The sequence below is a fragment of the Lycium ferocissimum genome, chromosome 2 (genome assembly GCF_029784015.1).
Source record: "Lycium ferocissimum isolate CSIRO_LF1 chromosome 2, AGI_CSIRO_Lferr_CH_V1, whole genome shotgun sequence".
Lineage (NCBI taxonomy): Eukaryota > Viridiplantae > Streptophyta > Magnoliopsida > Solanales > Solanaceae > Lycium > Lycium ferocissimum.
The window spans coordinates 69,012,740-69,027,722 of NC_081343.1; the positions used below are offsets into that span (position 1 = coordinate 69,012,740).

Genomic DNA, 14,983 nt, shown 5'->3' on the forward strand with positions numbered 1-14,983 from the left:
TTGCTCTTGGGGTAAAATTTGGTATGATGGATAAGGATAAAAAATGAGTACTACTATATCCCTTGTTTGGTTACAAATTCTGGGATAAGTTATCCCAAAATTAAAAATAGTCTTTGGGATTAGTTATTCCTGTCAGAGGGTGGAATAACAATCTCACGATTAGTTATCCCAGCATAAAACAATGAAAATGATAAATATAACCCTGAGGTCCTCAAATTCTTTTTCTACTACATAAGGCGGAGGATATTTTTATAAACAAACAATTTTTTCTTAGAAATTATGCAATGTATATTACTTTTAATACAACAAACCAAACAATCAATAAAAAGTACTATCAAAATAGTTTATCCCAACATAACTAATCCTGATATAATTGATTCCAACATAACTTATCCATCATAACTTTTCTTCAAACCAAACGAACCCAAAAAAGTCATAATTATTGGAGTAAAAGTGAAACACATAAAGACTAGACCACCTCATTTAACTAAGTAAGCGTTTGGCCATAGAAACCAAATAAATTTTTCATTTTGTTTGGAACTTTTCAAGTTGGAGTTAAAGATGGAATTGTTTTTGGTTATAGTTTTGTAAATAGTTGTTTAAATGTATTTTTCCTAAAAGTATGAAATATGATTTATACCCCCAATTCTTAAAAACTAGCAAAATAGACCTGAACTTGGTAGTACTTTTTATTGATTGTTTGGTTTGTTGTATTAAAAGTAATATACATTGCATAATTTCTAAGAAAAAATTGTTTGTTTATAAAAATATCCTCCGCCTTATGTAGTAGAAAAAGAATTTGAGGACAAATTTCAAAATGCAATGGCCAAAAGCTGATTTCAAATAAAGTGAACAGAAAAGGGTCAAAAATATCCCTGAACTATCCAAAATAGACCACATACACTGCTCTTTTGCGTTTTGGTCACAATATCCCTCGCCGTCACTCCAATGGACCACATATACCCCTCGTGTTAATGGGCTCACTTGAATCTTTGAGAAGGCGATCTCGCGGTGTAAAAAAACCTCCATACGGCCATCACATGGCATGGTGTAACCGACCCACGCCAGCGTTTAATTAAAGGGATAAAATTAATTTACCCCTCATTTCACACTTCTACACCCAACTCAAAATTAGAACCCTAATTTTCAAATCCATCTTCCCCATTGATTCTCCAAGCAATGTCAGAAGGCTCTATCAATTCGTTTAATTTACAACTTACTTTGGGTCTTGGACATTTCCAAAACCTTCTCCCAGCATTGCGATCGGTCCAAGCTATCAAGTTTAGCGCATTCAGTCCACAATTACATTTTTTGGCATTTCGACTTTCAAACGAATTGATGGAGCCTTTCGACATTGCTTGGAGAATCAATGGGAAAGATGAATTTGAAAATTAGGGTTCTAATTTGAAGTTGGGTGCAGAAGTGTGAAATGAGGGGTAAATTTATTTTACCCCTTCAATTAAACGCCTAGGTGGGTTGGTTGGGTGGCGTTAATTGCCTATTTAGGTGACCATGTGGAGGTTTTTTTACACGGACCGCACCCGCATCAGTGGTGCATTAACACGGTGGGTATATATGGTCCATCGGAAATGACGAAAGATATTTATGTACAAATAAAACGGAGAAAAGTATATGTGGTTTATTTCGAATAATTCTGGGATATTTTTAACCCTTTTCCGTAAAGTGAAAAATATTTCCGACAAAATGTGAGCAATCCTCATTGCCAAACGAGTCCTAAAAAAAGTTACTCCTAACGAATTTCTCTTTCCTTCCTACTATCTTGTTGCCCAATAAGTTAAATCCTAAACTAGTGTGCAGCCGGCTCCACCCTATGTCAGCGCACCATTTAACATTCACGAGCCACGTGTCCATTAACACCCGAATAACACGATAATCAACGGTCCGAAATGAGCTAAAGTTTACAAGGTTTAGATCTACGGTCCAGATCAATCGAACCACACAATAGTACACTGTTCACCATTTTTATGTACAACCCCCCTACCTGTCACTGGCTCACTGCTGCTTCACAGCTACAGAGCTCTGCATTTCTTCTGTTTTTCTTAGTTAACATTTTAATCTTTGATTTTAACTTCAACAATGGGAAAGGGACCTGGTTTTTACACTGACATTGGCAAGAAGGCTCGAGGTACCTCTCATAAATTTCTAATTTTTTTTTTTTTTACTAAACTTTTTGCATGATAATATGTGTATATGTATGTGTGTTTCGAGTATGGACGTATTCGTTCTGGCGAATGTCATAGCACAGAAGAAAGAACTCTTGTTTGTGCTATCTATTTATTTATTACGTAAGTTGCTATGTTTTTATTTTTTTGGTTGGTAAATGGTAATACTGTTGTTTTGCACTGAAATCAGCTGATCTGTACAAGGACTATGAGACAGTGATAATATTGTACGTGTATGGATATGTATTTCTAGTATGGAGGTTACCGTTATGTGCAAATGTGATAGAACAGAGGAAAGAGACTCTTGTTTCTTTTAAATTTATTTTTGTTGTTTGCAACGTAAATTGTGATGTTTTTGTTTTTGGTTGGTAATTTTGTTATTTTGCATTGAAATTAGATCTTCTGTATAAGGACTACGAGCCAAAGGAGAAGTTAACAATTACTTGCTACTCTGCCACCGGAGTTGTGAGTATCTCTTTCATTCCTTTGTCTAAAATAAGGTTTATGTTTGCACTTTTTAAAGATTCAAAATTGCGTAAACTTTGACCAACATTTTAAAGAATTATTTTTTCACCAAAATGATATGAGAAAAGTTGCAACTTAAAGTACCTTATGTAGTTTTCATAAATATAAATTTTAATGTTAAAATATTGAGTTAATCCAATCCAATTTAGCTTCAAAAGTTAGTCAAATTGACTCTCGAAAAGGGAAAAGTGCCACATAAATGGGGATGGGGGAGTATATATTACACTTGATTTAGCTGGAGTTATGTTCTTTGTGTGTATCCGTGTCATTATGTGATTGAAAGTTGACTTCTTGTTAACTGCAATTCGTTTCAGATTAAAAAAAAATTGTATATACTTGTACATATTGTGTTTGCGTTATCTGGATAGCAACAAACAACAACATACCCGGTGTAATCTCACAAGTGAGTTATGAGAAGGGTGGTGTGTACGCAGCCTTACCCCTACCTTGTGAAGATAGAGATACTGTTTCCGTAGTATCTGGATAATAATGATTTTTGGAAGTCGAGATACCTGTTTATGTTGGTATTGTTACTAGAACTTTTCACCCTTTGTTGGTGGCCTCTGTGTTCGTTGCATCTAATCATCTTTTAAGCGTTCTCTCAACTTTTCCTCACGCTAATGCTCGTTATGTTTGAGAAAAAAATACTTTTATGTAAACTTTTAGTCACTTTAGTTATATTTCTAAATATCTGCATATTTATTGCGTATTAGCTCGAATAGGTGTTTTGAGATATTTTCTTGTTCTATGATGTTCACCTTCTGAACAATTTGTTTGTTCTGGTAGCCTATCATTTTATCAGGATCGAAGAAAGATGAGCGGTTTAGTGCTGATATCAGCACTCAATTGAAGAACAAGAACATTACAACTGACATCAAAGTAGGCACCAGCTCCAATGTGAGTACTGCAATTCTCTCCTCCATTTCACTGCTTATTTTGTCATCTCACTTTTGTATGGTGCTCTTCTCATTTCGGCACTTCAGCTTTGGAAATCCATCTTTAGAGTAGTTATTTGATAATACTCATATATTTGTGAGCTCACAACCCTTTTCTGATTTATAATACCATGTTTATGTTTGTAGCGTTTATTATTTGCTCTTATGATATTTGTTTAGCTTCAATTTTTTCTTCTGTGTCTTATACAATGAACTTAATCTGACATAATTATGTAATCAATGTTAGCTTATGACAACCATTACAATTGATGAAGCTGCTCCTGGGTTGGAAACAATTTTTAGCTTCAGAGGTCCTCACCAAAGGTCAGAGGTAAGAAGCTGTATCATTTTTTGTCAATGCTATCGGATAGTTACATTGAAAGAAGAAGATGTTTCAAAGAAATTCACTGCTCCTTGTTATTGATGTTCTATTGGTCATGACAGTTGGAACTTCAATATTTACATGACTTTGCTGGTATAAGCACCAGTATTGGATTGACAGAGAACCCCATTGTTAGCTTCTCTGGTCTAGTGGGAACTAATGTTCTTTCTCTTGGAACTGATGTGTCATTTTACACCAAGTTGGGAACAGTCTCTAAGTGCAATGCTGGCTTGAGTTTCACAAAGGCTGACCTCATTGCTTCTTTGCATCTGTAAGTTGCATCCATTACTGTAATGATATCTTGCTTGAAACTTTTCTTTTAGTTGATGTAACTATACCCATGTTAATTCCCCTGAGCAATTTTTGAGTTTTGTTAGCTCCCTGGATCTATCTTAGTAAACTTGTATGGGAACTTACACCATCTTTGTTCTCATTATATTTTGTACTCATCATTGTTTTTTTTTTCCCGAGAAAGGTACTCCTAATAACTTGTATTGAAATCCTAAAGATCAGCATCAAAGCTGCTGAGAGTGTACGCATTATCATTTTGCATCTGCATGATGCCTTTAATGAAATCAATTACTTCATAAAAAAGGTATATCTTGCTTGAAATTGAGCATATATTGACTGCAAGCTATGTTAGGAACTTGTAGTAGCTAATCAACCTAGTTCCCATGCTTTTTGTGCTATTAGAAAATTGTGTGCTGTTGTGAAATTGTTGCAGTATTATTGACAAGGTGTAATCTTTAGCTGCTCCGTTGGAATGATTTTATTTGAATGCTTAATTCAGTTCAGCATTAGCTTTTTATTTAATTTGTGCATGTACTGGTTGACAAATCAGGAAAGACAAGGGAAACACTCTCAGTTCATCATACTACCACGCGCTCAGCCCCGTGACCAATACTATTGTTGGAGCGGAGGTGGCCCATAGCTTGTCCACCAAAGAGAACACCATAACTGCTGGCATTCAGCATCAGTTGGATCAGCAGACCACTGTGAAGGCGAGTGTAAACAATTTTGGCAAGGCAACTGCGCTGCTCCAACAAGAGTGGTGTCCAAAGTTTCTTTTCACCATTTTGGGTGAAATTGACACCAAAGCTACAAAGGCAATATATGGATTGGCTTTAGCCATAGGAGTCACTAGCCCAATTGGAATGATGCTCGTTCTGTGGCGATTATAGTGTTTGGACTGTAAAAATGACTCTAGGTGGTCGCTAGAACCAATGTCTTCTTTTCCCAAGTTCATACATTCTTACACACCCTTTTGCGAAACTGGTAATGGGTTCTCCCATTGTACTACTTTTGAGATTTCACTTTGAGGTTTTTTTCCCATTTAAAAGCCAGTTTTGGAGATTATTGTTGGTCTGGCGTCATTTCTACTAGCACTATTGGGAATATATCATTTGATTTGGATGCTTATGTCTATTTGATTGTACGACGAGAGCAAGACAGGTGGCCTGCCAACCTAGCCAATATTTTATACTTATACGCTTTTGTGGTGAAAATGACATCAGGATCCAGGAAGAATTGATTAATATGATATTTCAAATGTTTGGCATGTATGGATACCAATGAATTCGATGGAGTGACAGGTAGAAAAATTATTTCGAGAGACCCAGGTCGTTTGAAAATTTTCAAGGACCAAAGCCTCTTTCTGAAAATTTTCAGGGATAGAAGCCCTTTTTTTTGTCTATCATGTCATATTCTTTTAATTTCTCCTAATATATAATTGTGATTGCATATTTCTGTGACAGATGCGAATAAAAATTGAAGTTTATCTTACCCCTCTTTGTTTTTACAACAGTATCTTATACCTTATCTAAATGGGAGTTAATTCCCTAAATAATCACCAAGTTTGGGAAATATTATCTTTGTTTCTTTTAGGATAACAAAGTTACTCATCTATCACTATTTTCCTCAAAATATAGGAAACACCTCAAAAGGTTCCTTCTCTTTTAGTTGGCATGTCATGTCATTAAAACCATTTTTTTTTTAATAATAGACCTATTTAACTCACCAAACCCGTTTAACCGAACTCATGTTTTATACCAATCAAATATGATCCGGTCAAAAAGCGGTAAAGGAATCAAACAATACTTTTTATTAAGCCACTTTTTCAAATCTAAAATGCTTTTATCTCACTTCAAATGTATTATCTTTTAATTTAAATTAAGATTTAGTTAGTTTTATCTTTCTATTCAAATTCAAATATTCTTAAATATCATATTTTTTTCCACATTAAAAACATATTCTTTCCACATTGAAATGTAATTACACAGATAACACATATTATTTTCCGTACAAGTTTAACTTTTTAAAAAAACAAGTGAATCTTATATTTTAAGAAATAAAGTTAGTGTAAATTTTTCCTTTATATTTTGAGTTATTTGTCTTCAAATATATAGTGTGTAATTTTTTGGTATTTCCATCATCCACTCGTGATAGCTACAAATCCTCTTTTATTAACGTATGTAAATCTTTTTTGAGTTATGCAGTAGTTTGTTGGGAAAAAGAACCTTATCCTAGGGAACAACGAACTCAATAATGTGGCGATAAAGAAATTTTAATAAGCAGGATCTGACATAATTGAAATATCAATAGACGATTTTTATAAGTCTCGAATTGAGGTTTCTTGGTTATTTGTACTTTGTAACAAGTGAAAAGAAAAAAACAAAAGTAATGATCCGAAACAGAAAATGAAAAAAGTGAAAAAAATGAAAAACAAGATTTTGATTGCTTTTCAAATACTTATGACCGAACATCATAAAGTGAAAAAAGTGAATAATTCTCATGGGTCCTAATTCTCGTTCAATACTTTTGAGCAATGTTTCATTTGTTGGGTTATTGCTCATCCGGTCTCCAAAAGAGATGGAGATGCGGGGTATCGATCCCCGTACCTCTCGCATGCTAAGCGAGCGCTCTACCATCTGAGCTACATCCCCATTATGCTAACGCGATTGTAAAATATAAAATATAAACCATTCTGTCTTTTTCCGAACTGCAAGCTCCAATCGGAGTATACAAAAATTGAGAGCCTGTCGAGTTTACAACAGTGGAGCTCGTCGAAATGTTGAGAAGATTAGTGTTGCAGGCTTCAACTCAGCGTCGTTCACTGTGTGGTTCTTCCACCACACTCTCATCATGGTGTCGTCAATGTTCTTCTACTTCAACTTCTCAATCTCCTCACAGTACTTCTGTCGAACACTTGGAGGACACCAAAACTCCCCCCTCTGCAGCAATCTCAGTCGACCGATCCGGCTTATATAATCCTCCTGGTACTTCCTCTTTCTACGTGTACACACCCTCCCTTCATTTTTACTTGTCCTTGTTCGCTTTTCGGGAGTTAATTTTACTAATTTTCAGAGTTAAATTGAATTAGATTAATTCGATTTCTTATGATTAAAATTTAGATACTTGAATGCTATAAATTGCAATTCTTCTCATAGTAATATGATGAAAACATACATCTTAAATTGTTGGTAAAGTCCATGTAGTTTGACTCTCGAGAAGCAAAATGTGACAAGTAAAAGTGAACTGAGGGAGTACTATTTTTTCCTACTCTTTGTCCTGTTATTCTGCTGGATTTTTAATTTTTGATAATTGCCTTTTAAACTGCAGAGCATTCACATGAACCGTCTTCGGATTCCGAGCTTGTTAAGCATCTTAAAAGCATTATCAAGGTTTTAAATTTCTGCCCCTTCCCAACTTGAGCATGTCTCGTGTGTGCATTTGCTTTTCCGTGCTTTATTCTGCCGTTTTAGATTGAGTTTAGCGAAGATGTAGAATGTATCAATCAGGTTTAATCCTAGTATGATATATATGACTCAATTCAGTTATCACATTATTTGCTGTTGTTACTGTTCCTTCTTCTGAATGCTTTGTACTGCTATCCTTATTAGTTGCCATATTTTCTTCACTGCCGTATTTCCTTTTTCATAACCACTTTGATTTGCTGCACTTGAGCCGAGGGTCTTTCTGAAACAGCCTCTCTACCTCCACGAGGTAGGGGGTAAGGTCTGTGTACATTCTACCCTCCCAAGACCCTACTTGTGGGATTACACCGGGTATGTTGTTGTTGTTGTTGTTTGTATATATGAATCAATCAACAACTAGCACCTCAATCCCTTGCTAGTCTAGGTCAGCATATTGGCCATAATCCCTGATTGGTATGGGGTAAAATGTAATTGCTGGTGAAACCATTTCTTAGTGGCTAAAAAGTAAAAACTGTTGAAAATATACTACTATTTTCATTTGCGTGAAAGATCATTAATCTAAATTTGCTCGGCTGTTGAATGCATATATGCAATGGTGAAGTGGAAAACTCTGCAGATATCTGTATCTTTTGTTTTCTCCCCCTAATAGTGAGATTCAGTATCTCAAGCTGGTTAAGTTTTCAGTTCAGAGGGGGGCCCATTTCAGTTGCTGAATATATGGAGGAAGTCTTGACGAACCCAAAAGCAGGGTTCTACATTAATCGCGATGTGTTTGGTGCAGAAGGTGATTTTATTACCTCTCCTGAAGTAAGCCAGATGTTTGGAGAGGTAGTTTATTTACAGTGGGGTTTTCTTCTTGGTTTTCTTCATCATTGATTGAGTTTTAGAAACAAAACAATAACCAAATTTAACACCAGGTTTTTGTTTGATTTCCTGATTTTTGTTTTCTTTAGATGGTTGGTGTTTGGGCGATGTGTCTGTGGGAGCAAATGGGGCAACCAAAAAAATTAAATCTTGTGGAGCTGGGACCAGGACGAGGAACTCTCTTAGCTGATCTTCTACGAGTACAGTCCCATTGATCTACATCCTCTCTAACTTGCATATTCTTAAGTTTCTTATATTGATTCTTAAAGTATTTGATCTAGTTCTGATATGCCTAAAATGCACATGTAATTTTCTGAACCACAGGGTGCATCAAAATTTAGGAACTTCACAGACTCTCTGCACATTCACATGGTTGAATGTAGTCCAACTCTACAGAAACTCCAATATCAGAACTTGAAGTGTATAAACAAGAATGACGAAGATGTAGATGCAGAGGAACACATTATTAGCAGGTTGACTGGGACCAGTGTATCATGGCATGCCACCCTGGATCAGGTTCCGGCAGGAAGTAAGAGATTATTACCTGCTACTTTTAATAGTTTCTTTGAACTGTAAACCAGTTCAAATGTTTCATGGACTCATACAGACATACTATTGATTTCTTCCATTTGATCTTGAAGCTTCAGTGGAAAATTGTATTATCATATATATATATAGGTTTTCTTACATTTTCTTTTCTTTGACTTCTCAGTACCTACAATCATCATTGCCCATGAATTTTACGATGCGTTACCTGTTCATCAATTTCAGGTTCGTTTGTTTAACCTCTATTTTATCGTATAATAAGATTTGCTAATCCATTTCTGCGCAACAGTTTCCAATTAAACATGTTACTGCAACTTATCTACTTTCATCAATTATTTAAACTATGAAACTACCAGAGAATATCATGGAGATGGAAATGCATTTACAGTGGAAAATTGATATGTGGTTCTTTCCAACTAAGAAACAACTTAAGAATATCCTGGAGATGGAAATACAACGAAAATATTTGATCTTTTTGGAGTCTTAATTTTGTGCCAAACGGATTCTCTCCCCCCCCCCCACACACACACACACAAAAAAAAAAAAAAAAGAAGATAAAATAAGTAAATTTAAATGAAGGAACGTATCCATATAGTCTTATTAGTATAGTGAGCATTATTAGCATCATCTTGGTAGGTGTTTCTTTCGAATCTTAATTTTGTGCCTGTGAACATTTAAATCATGGATCTTTTCCTATCTGGCTTGGCATGTATTTAGTGTCGTGAGCATCAGCTTGATTTCTTTGTATACCTGCAGAGAGCATCTCGAGGCTGGTGTGAGAAAATGGTTGATATTGCTGAAAATTCCATGTAAGGTCTCAAGCTAGTCTATCATTTGTCTCTCCCTACATTAATTTCTTGCAATATTGCCCCTTTATAACTTCCTTTTATACTTCGTCGGATAGGTTTCAGTTCGTTTTGTCTAAACAGCCAACCCCTGCAACTCTGTATCTTCTGAAGCGGTTCAAATGGGCTGAGAATGAAGAAATAGGCAAGCTTGAACAAGTTGAGGTTTGCCCCAAAGCAATGGATTTGACTCAAGAAATTGCTAAAAGAATTGGCTCAGATGGTGGTGGGGCTCTCGTTATTGATTATGGTCTAAATGGAATAGTCTCGGACAGTCTTCAGGTCAGTTGCAATACTAAAAGTGCTCTTTCCTACTTCCTTGGTTTTGGCTAGCCAAATCCATTTGCTTCTGCCTTGCTGCATTTTCATAGAACGTGGGAACAGTTCTTGGTCCAAGAAACTGGTTGACAGAGTGTGATCTATGGTGCATAGTGTCTAATAAATGCGAGTATGTCAAAGATCTTATGATTACTTGAATAGTTATTTTCAATGACCTTTCGATGTTTTGGCACAACTTCTTAAGTTGTCCACCTTTCTAAATTACAACAACAACAACAACATACCCAGTGAATCCACCTTTCTAAATTCAATGTAACATTTCAGCTTAGGAGACAAACAAACTATTCTTTTTTAAGATTTGCTTCTTTCATCCAAATTGAATTTCACTTTCCTTTTTGAGCTATCCTGCAATGCACATAACAATTACACTTCAATCCCAAGCAAGTTGGGTTGGGCTACATAAATCATCACTGTCTATGTTGCTCCATCTGAGCTATATGTCGCTCCATCTGAGCTATCCTGCAATACATCAAAGAAGATTTTGAACATGTATCCTTAAGGACCTTAACGTTATGAATCTTGAACTCTTATGTAATCGGGCAAATTGTAACTATGACATGCAATTAGGGATAGAGGGAACTAATTTTATTCTGTTTTATTACAAATATATTTGGCATGAAAATTGAGTAGTTAATTTGACTTGTATGTGATTTGGTTAATAGATGAAGGACAACATTACTTTCCTGAAAAGCTGGTTTGATGAAGTAAATATGATTTAAAGTTCATGAAAGTTTTTAAATATCATGAGGAAGTTTGTATATTGTCACTGCTTTGTAAGTGTGTCGATCATATTGGGATGTTTCCAACTCCCAATTAGAAAACATATATAGTTTGAGATGGAAATAACTTTGAAGTGCTAAAAATTTCACTAACGTGTAATCCCTCCGTTCCAATTTATGTGGCACTGTTGACCGGACAAGGAGTTTAAGAAAGGATGGAAGACTTTTGAAACTTGTGATCGAAAACAAGCCTTGGACGTTTTTATGGCTATAAATCATATCATTAAGGGTAAAATGAGAATTTTAAAGTTAAAATTGTTTTTAGATAGAAATGTGACATTCTTTGTGGGATGGAATAAAAAGGATAGTATGCCACATATATTGAGACAAAGTATTATTTATGCAGTATCTATCTAAATTTTATTTCCAAAAGACAAAATAAACCTGAAAGTTTCTTAAAATTGACTACAGATAAGCACATTATTTGATTTGGTACGAAGGAAGCTCGTTTCCGTGCTGTTAGTACAACCCAAAATAACATTAGCTGGTATATGCAATACCTAACAGGATATGGTAGCTATAACTATTCACCGATTACCATATTAAATTTTGGCCACTGAGTCATTAATCATTTTTCATCGCTAGAGATGAATTAAGAGGTTTCATTTAGGTTAAGAAGATGATGAAGAATCTTAATGTTTGCATTCCTATCTATCAGTTGATCGCGATGCTTATTCTCCTATTTCTATCATACAGGCTATCCGAAAACATAAATTTGTTGATATACTGGATAATCCTGGAAGTGCTGATCTTAGTGCTTATGTTGACTTTGCTGCAATCAGGCACTCTGCAGAGGAAGCTTCAAGTACGTTGCATTAGAATCTGCTTAGCTCCAATCTCTTAAAGTTCTCTTCTATATTCCCAAGTTAACTTTTACTAGTAGATGCTTAATGTTAATTTAATTGTTCAAATGATCAACTTCGTAGATGATGTGGCTGTGCATGGCCCAATGACTCAGTCTCAGTTTCTTGGGTCACTCGGAATAAATTTCCGGGTTGAGGCATTGATGGAGAATTGCACAGATGAACAAGCTGATTCTTTAAGAACAGGTTACTGGCGCTTGGTGGGTGAAGGCGAGGCCCCATTCTGGGAGGGTCCTGAGGAGAAGTCTCCTATTGGGATGGGCACCAGATATTTGGCAATGGCAATTGTGAACAAGAAGCAAGGAGTACCTGTTCCATTTCAATGAAAAATCTGTGAGTGGGCTTTCTGGTTGTACTGGTAAAATGGCCAAATCCCCTTAGTTGGGGATAGTAACTTTTTCATCTGTCCTGAATGTGCGTGTAACTGGGTGAAGGCTAGGACCAAACAGGATGCTGACTCTTGTTTAATCCTGCTTCCGTGCAATGAGTCTTTTCCTTTAGTTCTGAAGGAGAGAATATCTTGTCTTTTCATATAATGTCTTTATTTCTTCAGTTCTTTCGAGTGTCAACCGTGGAGAGATTTGGGTCAGCAGAAGAACGTAGATTCTACATCAAGTTGTTAAGCTATATTGGTGCTGAAGTTCAGTCGTAGCTTAAATACTGAAAGATTTTTGTAGGATCGGTCTAGTTATTTAAAGCTTCTACAAGAAGCTGAGACTTGAGCAAACTGTATGCAATAGGAATAAGTTCATAAGGATCATAGTTGCATGTTTAGCAGTATAAATGATGGCTCTTCTTGGTTTTACTAGTATCTGGTCGGTTTTTCACAGGCAAAGTTTCCTGAAGTAATTATATGAGACTATTCCTTCATTGAATATTTTGCTGTATTTTATTTTAACGATTCGTTGAAGAAAAGTGGTTGATGTAGGCTGTAGCATGCATTTTGGGAGGGAGGAAATATACTACTAGTCTACTACATCACTATTCCCCATTGACAATGGCCTGACATATATTAAAGAAATTGTTTGTTCTAAAGTTTCTTTGTTTTATTTTATTTCTACTAAGTAAAAAAAATCGAATCAAGACAAAATGTGAAATTTCCTTGCTCACTCAGGTGTGTTACTTTTAGTACTTCAGTCTTATAAAAAAATTGTCGTAATTATTTGAGAAATTAAAAATTAAAGTATATCCATATTTCTTTCCAAATAAGTAAATTATACTGGAGAAATCAATAAATTAGTGTTTGAATCGAATCTTGCACTCAACTATAGCACTTCTGACAATAGAAAAAAAGAAACGGGCAATTTGTAGGATTACCCTTAGCTGGGGTGGTCTTAATTTTTACTCCACAAAATGGTGGCCTTTAAATTTTACCCTTCAGGCAGAATTTACACCTCACAAGTAGAATTTTTGCCCAGGCAGAATTTTGCTGGGCAGATTTACAAAATTTTGCCTAGCGATTTTTTTTATTTTTATTTTTATATGAGCTGGGATTGAACCCATAATTTGGGAGTGTTAGGCGAGGGGTATAAATTAAAGGTTACCAATTTGAAGGGCAAAAATTAAAGACCACCCCAAATGAAGGCAATCCGCGCAAAAAAAAAAAAAAGAAACAGTACACCTAAAGAGGCCAATAGGTCAATGACAAGTAAGCTAAAACAAAAATCCAATTTGACACAAGGAGCTGCGTATATTACTCGGGTCAATAGTTTCTTCCCTATTTTGACTATACTTTGCGTAAGAAGAAAGCGAAAGAGAGAAGAATGGGATCGTATGTTTCGAGTTTTCTCGGCGGTGGTGAGGCGCAGGCGGCAACGGAAGAGTCAGGATCGCCGTCACGTGTGATTGCTTTTCATTCCTCCAATCGCTGGCAACTTCACTTCAACTCCTCCAAGCAATTAAATAAACTCGTATTAACTCTGTTATCTATTCGCTTTTGCAAATTTTTGGGTTTAATTTTTGAGAGATCTGACTTTGATTGATCTAATTGCCAGATAGTTGTGGATTTTGCGGCTGCATGGTGTGGACCTTGCAAGTTCATGGAACCGGCTATTAACGCCATGTCTTCTAAGTATCCCGACGTTGACTTCGTCAAAATTGACGTCGATGAGCTCAAGGTACGTACGCCAAAATTTCAATATGAAACTTGTCATAAACTTTTTTATTTATATAGTTCTACTAAGCGAGAACATTATAATTACCGAAAAAATAGCAGGATTAGTGATAATTCACACCAATTGAATTAAAATTTTGATTTAATTATAAAAACTCACTTATTCGCATCTCAACTAACAGTTAACATACCTCAACCCTTTTCCTATTTCCTGCCTGAACTATCACTATATAGTGACATACCTGATAGTTGGGTGTGAAACTCGAAAAAGTTGTTTGAGGTGTGTTTTTTTCTACCTGAACTATGAAGAAGTGGTTGATTTTGTTTCTTTGGTTCTGTAACAGGATGTAGCACAAGAGTTCGGAGTTCAAGCTATGCCGACATTTTTGCTACTGAAGCAAGGCAAGGAAGTAGAGAGAGTGGTTGGGGCTAAGAAAGATGAGCTCGAGCAAAAGATTCTCAAGCACAGGGAAGCCCCTAAATATGCTGCCTAATTTTTATCTTACATCCTCTTGATAATATCGGAGCTCTGAATTTCGTATCCAATAATTTACAAAAAAGCATACATTATTACCATGCTCTGATGTGATTTGACTATGGTGGACCTTGTGAAGTCTTTTTCATTTTTCTGTGCTTAAGTTTCTAATTGTGTAATTCTACTCTGCGAACTCATGATCTGTTATTTCTGCTTTAAAATGCAAGAACATTGGAGTTCAGAGTGGTCTTAATTGCTCATTCAGTTAGGATGTTAGCATTTGGGAAAATCGGGTAGAAAATTGAAATGATCAATATCGATTATACTGATATAAAAGGGTGGAATTTTGAATTTGATATATGTGTAATAAGTATTTTACAAGCAAAATCACCAGACCAAAAAAAAAAAAAGGGGAAAGAAG

General features: G+C 35.6%; 3 protein-coding genes and 1 non-coding gene across 5 annotated transcripts; 3 read left to right on the forward strand and 1 right to left on the reverse strand.

Annotated features, from left to right (window-relative positions):
* Positions 1-2,031: 2,031 nt before the first annotated feature.
* LOC132048375 (mitochondrial outer membrane protein porin of 34 kDa-like) lies at positions 2,032-5,682 on the forward strand. 2 transcript variants are annotated; one of them, XM_059439282.1, is made up of 5 exons: positions 2,032-2,146; positions 2,581-2,648; positions 3,891-3,974; positions 4,088-4,296; positions 4,867-5,682. In XM_059439282.1, exons 1-5 carry the CDS (start codon positions 2,098-2,100, stop codon positions 5,204-5,206), a joined length of 750 nt encoding a protein of 249 aa, XP_059295265.1. In that variant the 5' UTR covers positions 2,032-2,097; the 3' UTR covers positions 5,207-5,682. The 2 variants fall into 2 exon arrangements, with proteins under 2 accessions (XP_059295265.1, XP_059295264.1); XM_059439281.1 differs by having other exon boundaries at positions 3,891-3,972; positions 4,083-4,296; positions 4,867-5,679.
* Positions 5,683-6,894: 1,212 nt separating this feature from the next.
* TRNAA-AGC (transfer RNA alanine (anticodon AGC)) lies at positions 6,895-6,967 on the reverse strand. Its single transcript has one exon. It is a non-coding gene; the product is annotated as a tRNA-Ala (tRNA).
* Positions 6,968-7,023: 56 nt separating this feature from the next.
* Positions 7,024-12,534, forward strand: LOC132047126 (uncharacterized). The gene is made up of 10 exons (XM_059438031.1): positions 7,024-7,300; positions 7,644-7,705; positions 8,423-8,566; positions 8,692-8,802; positions 8,927-9,131; positions 9,315-9,373; positions 9,905-9,957; positions 10,053-10,275; positions 11,808-11,916; positions 12,038-12,534. The coding sequence occupies exons 1-10, from the start codon at positions 7,093-7,095 to the stop codon at positions 12,298-12,300; spliced, it is 1,437 nt and encodes a 478-aa protein (XP_059294014.1). The 5' UTR covers positions 7,024-7,092; the 3' UTR covers positions 12,301-12,534.
* A 1,152-nt stretch (positions 12,535-13,686) lies between these two features.
* LOC132047130 (thioredoxin H2) lies at positions 13,687-14,803 on the forward strand. Its single transcript, XM_059438036.1, has 3 exons — positions 13,687-13,884; positions 13,969-14,091; positions 14,432-14,803. Exons 1-3 carry the CDS (start codon positions 13,738-13,740, stop codon positions 14,579-14,581), a joined length of 420 nt encoding a protein of 139 aa, XP_059294019.1. The 5' UTR covers positions 13,687-13,737; the 3' UTR covers positions 14,582-14,803.
* Positions 14,804-14,983: the final 180 nt, after the last annotated feature.

What these genes read in the sequence shown, in the direction of transcription:
- LOC132048375 (XM_059439281.1), top strand. Translation starts at nt 2,098, where the DNA reads ATGGGAAAGGGACCTGGTTTTTACACTGACATTGGCAAGAAGGCTCGA. An exon ending in CATTGGCAAGAAGGCTCGAG is followed by an intron (nt 2,147 to 2,580) that starts GTACCTCTCATA and finishes CATTGAAATTAG; the next exon opens with ATCTTCTGTATAAGGACTAC. An exon ending in CTCATTGCTTCTTTGCATCT is followed by an intron (nt 4,297 to 4,866) that starts GTAAGTTGCATC and finishes TTGACAAATCAG; the next exon opens with GAAAGACAAGGGAAACACTC.
- LOC132047126 (XM_059438031.1), top strand. Translation starts at nt 7,093, where the DNA reads ATGTTGAGAAGATTAGTGTTGCAGGCTTCAACTCAGCGTCGTTCACTG. An exon ending in TAAGCCAGATGTTTGGAGAG is followed by an intron (nt 8,567 to 8,691) that starts GTAGTTTATTTA and finishes TGTTTTCTTTAG; the next exon opens with ATGGTTGGTGTTTGGGCGAT. An exon ending in CTCTGCAGAGGAAGCTTCAA is followed by an intron (nt 11,917 to 12,037) that starts GTACGTTGCATT and finishes TCAACTTCGTAG; the next exon opens with ATGATGTGGCTGTGCATGGC.
- LOC132047130 (XM_059438036.1), top strand. Translation starts at nt 13,738, where the DNA reads ATGGGATCGTATGTTTCGAGTTTTCTCGGCGGTGGTGAGGCGCAGGCG. An exon ending in CCAAGCAATTAAATAAACTC is followed by an intron (nt 13,885 to 13,968) that starts GTATTAACTCTG and finishes TCTAATTGCCAG; the next exon opens with ATAGTTGTGGATTTTGCGGC. An exon ending in TTGACGTCGATGAGCTCAAG is followed by an intron (nt 14,092 to 14,431) that starts GTACGTACGCCA and finishes GTTCTGTAACAG; the next exon opens with GATGTAGCACAAGAGTTCGG.